The sequence below is a fragment of the Lacerta agilis genome, chromosome 10 (assembly GCF_009819535.1).
Source record: "Lacerta agilis isolate rLacAgi1 chromosome 10, rLacAgi1.pri, whole genome shotgun sequence".
Lineage (NCBI taxonomy): Eukaryota > Metazoa > Chordata > Lepidosauria > Squamata > Lacertidae > Lacerta > Lacerta agilis.
This window is the reverse complement of record NC_046321.1, coordinates 3,259,011-3,265,584: the sequence shown is the minus strand read 5'-3', so window position 1 is coordinate 3,265,584 and position 6,574 is coordinate 3,259,011. Positions and strand designations below refer to the sequence as shown.

The 6,574-nt window shown below is 48.1% G+C and overlaps 1 protein-coding gene across 1 annotated transcript; it reads left to right on the top strand.

The window, feature by feature from the left end:
- Positions 1-1,290: 1,290 nt before the first annotated feature.
- LOC117054541 (interferon-induced protein with tetratricopeptide repeats 5-like) lies at positions 1,291-2,688 on the top strand. Its single transcript, XM_033163491.1, has one exon. The coding sequence runs from the start codon at positions 1,371-1,373 to the stop codon at positions 2,610-2,612; it is 1,242 nt and encodes a 413-aa protein (XP_033019382.1). The 5' UTR covers positions 1,291-1,370; the 3' UTR covers positions 2,613-2,688.
- The last annotated feature ends 3,886 nt before the right edge of the window (positions 2,689-6,574 follow it).

Genomic DNA, 6,574 nt, shown 5'->3' with positions numbered 1-6,574 from the left:
CGGCAAGAGCGGAAGAGCTCAATTGTTATTGAGGTTTTGGGAGGGGGAGAAAGGCCAGTCTTGAGCTTTTTTTTTCCTTTTAGGCTGCCGTGATCTATTCATCTCCTCGAATAAATGTTGCTCTGGAAGCAGCCAAGCAACATTCCTCTCCAGAAGCAATTAACGAATCTCTCTTTTGAGTTTCGTTTTCTATTCTGCCGGAGTGAGCTCACTGCGTCGCTATATAAACGGAGAGAGCGAGGCAAAAGTTTGCAGACGGAGGGAGCATCCCGCAGACTGCTGGACCGCCGGCGAGGGAAAGTTTGCTTCCTGCGAATTTCAACCTCCTCTCCGCGAAAGGGAAAATGAGGTAAGCGGTGATTCCTGCGTAGATCTGACTCCTCCTGCTTAAAGACCTCCTGTTCTGCATTTTGTGCAGGAGGACTTAGAATCCTAGAATGGGAGGGATGGGAGAGATAGCCTGTTGTTGTTGTTGTTGTTGTTGTTGTTGTTGTTGTTGTTGTTCAGTCGTGTCCGACTCTTTGTGACCCCATGGACAAGAGCACGCCAGGCACCCCTAGTTCTGCAGCGGTTCTTTTCAAGGATATCAGGGCAAATAAACAAAGCAGGTGGAAGGGGAACCAAAACAGCTTTATTAAGGAAAACAAAACATACATACCCAAAATGTCCCCAATCTGCTCCCAGGAGCCCCTCAAATGGGTAGCGAGGACACACAAACAGACTCACGGCACCCTCACCCTGGGTCTGTGACGAGGGTAGCTGTAGCTGTTTTGGTCTGCCATACTCAAAACAAAACAAAAAATAAAAATATTCCTTCTAGTAGCACCTTAGAGACCAACTAAGTTTGTTCTTGGTATGAGCTTTCGTGTGCATGCAAATCTCAAATTCTGTGGTCCCCTGATGGTATCTGCAGGTAGGGCTGGAGATAGGATGGTGAAACTGTAGAGTTGGAAGGGACCCCGTGGGTCATCTAGTCCAACCCCTTGCAATGCAGGGATCGTTTACCCAACATGGGGCTTGAACCCACAACCCTGAGATCAAGAGTCTCGTGCTCTACCAATTAAGCTGTTATTCTAACACTCTATGGCCAAACCTGGGGAGAAGGAGGAAGCAGCTGCTCTGGGTAGGCGGGGCCTAGAGGTAAAAGTGGGTGGGGCAACAGGTGTGACCCCTCCTCAATCTCTCTCTCTCCCTCCCTGCCTGTCTCTTCCCTCTGCAGCCGACCACTGAGGTCGAAGCTGGAGAGCTTGCAGTGCCATTTCACTTGGGATTTTGAAATCAGGGACAAGGTAGAAGCGTTGCACATCCTGCAGACTCTGGCCCCACAGGCCCAGCACACCCCACACCGCAATCGAGGCACCTACCTTGCCATGAGGGCCTACCTGCAGGACTTCCAGGGGAACTACGAGGAGGCCCTGGACAGCCTCCGAGAAGCAGAGGGGGCTCTGAAGCGGGACCACCCCACCAACTTCTCCCGCCAGGCCCTGGTCACCTACGGCAACTACGCCTGGGTCTACTACCACTTGATCAATTACGACATGGTGGACCTCTACCTGGGACGCATCCACGACATCTGCCGCTCCTTGGCCAGCCCGGAGGCTTACTCTGCGATGATCCCCGAAATCCACGCTCAGAAAGGCTGGTCCCTCCTGGCCGGGGGCTTCCGGAACGGGGACGAGGCCGCAGAATGTTTCCGCAAGGCGTTGGAGGCGGAAGAGTCCAACGAGGAGTTCCAGACCGGACTGGCCATCTCCGTTTATGCCTCCTATACTCATTCCTGGGCCGCCGAACAACGGGAAGAAGCCCAGAAGTTGCTGGAAGAAGTTGTCGCCCGCCAGCCGCAGAACTACGAAGCCAAAGCTTATTTGGCTCGGGCACTTGAGAGGGTGGACGTGGAAAGAGCGCTCTGCCTCGCGGACGATGTTGCCCAGGAGAGCGTGAACCCCGAAGTACTCCGAAACATCTCCAGGCTGTATAAGCCGCGATCCCTTCCCCGTGCCATTTCCATTCTGAAGAAGGCCATCGCCCTATATCCCGGCTACCATCTCCCACACCACAACCTTGGCCTGTGCTACCTGCATCAGTTGGAGAGAACCTCAGGCGACGTCGGAAAAGAAGTCGTCGAGGCTGCCATCGAGTGCTTCAAGCGCTCTCTGGAGATGGATCCTTTCTCCATCTTCACCCGGCTGAAGCTGGCGAAGGTTTACGGCGAGAGGTCGCCGGCTTACGAGGAAGAGATCTACCTGAACCTGATGGAGGAGCTCCCGGGAGCTAGCAAGAGATGCCAGCAGTCCATCTACATACACTGGGGGGACTTCCTCCTCCACAAGAAGGGGATGAAGAACCAGGCCCTAGAGATGTACCAGGCAGCCGCCAGGATACCCGGAGACCACGCACTTGAGAGGAAGCAGCTGGAAATTCGCCTGAAGAACCTGGCGAGGATTTTCAAGGAAGGCGGAGAAATGGACCAAGCGAGAGCTGTCTACAGCTTCCTTGAAGAAACGGGGCTTCAGGTTACGAGTCAACAGGACGGATCGTGGAGAAGGGTTTCTGGCGAGAGAATGGCAGGGCCCAGCAGTGAAGGACCTCCACACCCACCCACCCTGAGTTAGACAAAGGCTGTTGGCAGAGGAGTTCAGTGCAATGATAATTTTGTTTTGCACTTGATTCCAAGGCTGTCAGTATGGAAGAAGCAAGACCTTGGGGTGTGGGGGGGGTGTTAAGTCTGCGAGCCCCTCCATCCTGGGCTCAGGTTGTATATATGTTGTGCAAACTGCTGTAATGGTCATTCTAGTCTGTAACTGTTTTCAGTGCTGTGTGAGTTACTTACCTTGATTGTGGTGACTAGTTTCTCTCAGAGTGTGTGCCTGTATAGAGAAGAACCTGTATTCTATATGTGAACTATTTCTATGAAGAGGTTTATTTTAAACTTAATAAAAGTTTTTATTTGTTTCAATGAAAACTCTGCTTAAATAATTCCCGCTGCACGTCAGTCTCCACTGTTGCCCGTTCCAAGGGAACCGAGCCCTGGGATATCACTCAGCTCGGAGATTGGGGGGGGGCATGTAACAGTATTAAGATCATAGTAACCACATATTTGTTGTCACCCTAAGGTCCCAGGGCGGGTTGCAACCATTCAAGTTAATAATATTGCAAACAGTTTAAAGCCAAGTAGGAATTGCCAGGGGTTGAAATAGCTTAGCCTTTGGTTCCCTTCCAACTAATTGCAGAAGTGAGGTGGGCATTCATAAGACACACTTCAGGGGTCGAAATGCCACAGGTGGTGCTTGCGCTGAGACTCTGCCGTGTCTCAGCTGCACAACAAACACCAGGGAGAACATGGGAAGAGAGCCATGCTTCGGGAAGTTTCCCTGCGCCAGTCTCAAGCATGCCGTCGCCTTCTTCGGCACCTGCAAATTTCAGCAAGGCTTGTTCAAGAGAACCAGGAGCCCTGCGGTGCCGGATGATTTTGGGAATGTTTATTAATATCCTTCCTAACTTGCACTAGCAAATTCCTTTACTTAGCAGAGTTACCCCCCCCCTTTACATGCACAGCAGATAGCTGGTTGCAGGCTCGTGTGAGCCTCTCACTATTGTACAATTCAATCTGCCTCAGATTGAAGTGTACGTTCCTGGTAAATTCCCTCGAATCCCTCTTAAAAGCATAAAGACGCCGGACATCCGGTGAAGCGCCATTCTGTTCAGTCGGGAGCCCTCTCAGCTCCGAGGGGGCTCCAGTGTTTTCGGGCTAGGAGTTACCGCAACCGCGCTGCGGGCTCCGTTAAAACTTCAGGAGGAGCGTCCTGTAGACCTGGGATCCAGCGGGTACAAGAAGCGCCATCCTTGCTCTTGAGTAGACCTAGTAAGGTCTGTTCAAGCGAGCGGGGCTCCGGTGCAGTCCTGAGGATCTACCACTTTTCCGACTACACGAAGCAGCAGCTGCTGGCGGTTTATGAGCGCTTTGCTTTTCCTCGATTTGGATTTAAAAGAAGGACTCTTTAAGTACTGAGCACTATTCGCTTTTAAAATTTACAAAAATTTGGCTTACGGAGAGAGATCAAAAGAGGAAGTCCGTCTCTCTCTGACAGCGGCAAGATCAAAGTAACATCTAAGAGCTGCAGCCACAAAAGACTTGCTTTTAAGTGGATTGCTGATTTCGCAAACTGTAAAAAACTCTGTTTGGGGGTAAGATTGAGTATTATGATTTATTTCTTCCTGTGGATTATAAATTTAAAAGGAGAAGATACCTCTAACCCTCTGGGTTAAGGAGTTCGGGTCAGATAGTGAATGGCGGCCATTGGGCTGGACTGTAATGCGTATTAGGAAAGTTACTGAGACCCCACCATTTCCTGTTTTTCAAACCCCACGGTGTCCTTGAAGCCAAGAGAATGAGAGACACAACATTGACAGCTTTCCAGCAGATGGTGTTAGCAGAGGGTGAAGCTCTCCAACAGAAATGTCAAGCTCTTGAGCAGAGGGTTACAGAAATGTTTGCCCAGATTGGAACTGTTTTTGTAAACAACACTATGAATTTATCAGATGAAAAGGTTGCAAAACTGTGTAAAATTACTGAAGAAGAGGTGGACTACAAGGATGTACAACCAGTAAAACAAGAAGGGCTCTATAAGTGTGAGAGGCTTGGAGCCCAGAAACTGGACAGATTAGAGAGCTCTTGGAGTGAGGACCAAGAGTTCAAGGACAACAACAAGAAAAAATGCAACAAGTAACAGAGTACAAAGAGGAGATACTTTATGGCTATTTCAGAGCAGTAGCCCACGAAGAAGAAAAGAAATACAGCTTCCGGCGGCGACACCATTGCGGGCGGTCGTGGGTTGCCTTGGCAGCGAGGCGACCCAGGCTGTCCCGGGGGTTGGAGCCCCGCTACCGCAAAGCGGGGCTCCGGTGAGGCGCAGGAAGAGCGTCCCGCGCCTCGGGCTCCCCAGCGGGCCCATTATGGCTCCGAACCCTTCCCCCGTTCCCCCTGTAAAGGGGGAGTGGGGGTGAAGGGACGACGGAGCTGGGCTATAGGGGAAATGGCCCAACCGGGACGGCGAAGCGGCGGCCGCCGCTCGCAGTGAGCGACATCGTTCTCCCTGCAGAAGTTTAAAAAAAAAAGGAGCCCGGTGGTTGTGAGTACTGGATTGGACTTATTTCTGATTTTTAACGACCCGGGAGGCATTACAGAAAGCCTGTTTCCCTCCCCTCGGTGGAAAGAAAATAACTGTTATGACAGACTGCTGTTACAGTGATGGTTACTTTGTTTTGAATTTTGACAAGTGAGACTGTTTAGATCTCCCTTTGGGGGGTAAGATGGTGAAGAATATCTTTTATTGAAATTATAATTCTTGCGCCCTGGCTCCAGGAAAAATGGCCGCGAAGGTTTGAGACTGAGTGGAAATGTACTGGCACTAAGTTAGAAAAACATTGTAATCTGACACCTATGCCCACTTCAGCCATGCTGAGTTTCGTTTTTGAGCTGATCTTGGACTCTGGACTGACTGATGAACAAAGGATTATTTTTCTGAGGTTGGAGCTACTTAATCAGAGACTGGTGTTGTTGAACCGGGACATGTCAGAAAAAGTACTACCTACAGAGGAGACATTTCAGGAAATAACTGCAATTGAAGAAAGCCTTGGCAAAGAGTTGAAGGGGATTTTGGAAGAACAGAGTAAAACGGTTTGGCATCTCCGAGAGGAACAAGAAAAGTCCTGTGAGGGTGGCAGACCCAGGACGAGGAGGTTATATATATCCAACTTCTGGGGTGAGAGCTCGGAAGTGATGGCGAAGAAACTATTAAGTCTACAAATTAAAGAAGAATGGAATGCCAAAATGGAGAAGCCGGAAGGTGAAGAACTGTATACCCTGATACTCTATGCAAGGATGGCTGCGAACTGTGTCTGGATCTGTGGTTGCACAAGAAAAGAGGACAATTTGAGGAGTGGATCCGACGTAAGATGGAAAAGGAAAATGGTTAGAAGTGGGATAGGATGAACTGTATTGGTATCCTGAAGCCGGTGTGTCAAGCTTTTTTTAAGTTTCTGGACTATAAAAGAGATATTTTGTTTTTCTTTTATTAGCAGCAGTTTTAGGGAAAGAAGACGTTAGATGTGATTTGATTTAAGAATAATATGTTAAGATATGAAGAATAATATGTTAAGATATGTTTAACAATATGCTTAGAGAGGAAGAATAATATGTTAAGATATGTAGTTTTGTTATTAGCTATATGAAGTTACAATATGATTTGATACTATTCAAGATAAGAAGTGAAATATTATTGTAAACTAAAAACAAGATTTTAAGGAGAATTTTTAGTTTTGAATTTTTAAATGAATTTAATTTCAGAGATATGAAGTTATTAAAGTAAAATTTGGAATAGGAACCGAAGGAGAGAAAGCAGGGGAAGTCAATAATGATGATTCGAACAAGAAATTTTTTTTTGGAACAAGAAGGAAATTGTTGGTGTATTTGTATGTATGTATAGTGGTGGGTAAGTGTTGGGGTTAATGTTGGTGAAGGTGTTGGAGTGTTGTTTGTTATGAAAAATTCAATAAATTCTTATTTAAAAAAAAG

What these genes read in the sequence shown, in the direction of transcription:
- LOC117054541 (XM_033163491.1), top strand. Translation starts at nt 1,371, where the DNA reads ATGAGGGCCTACCTGCAGGACTTCCAGGGGAACTACGAGGAGGCCCTG.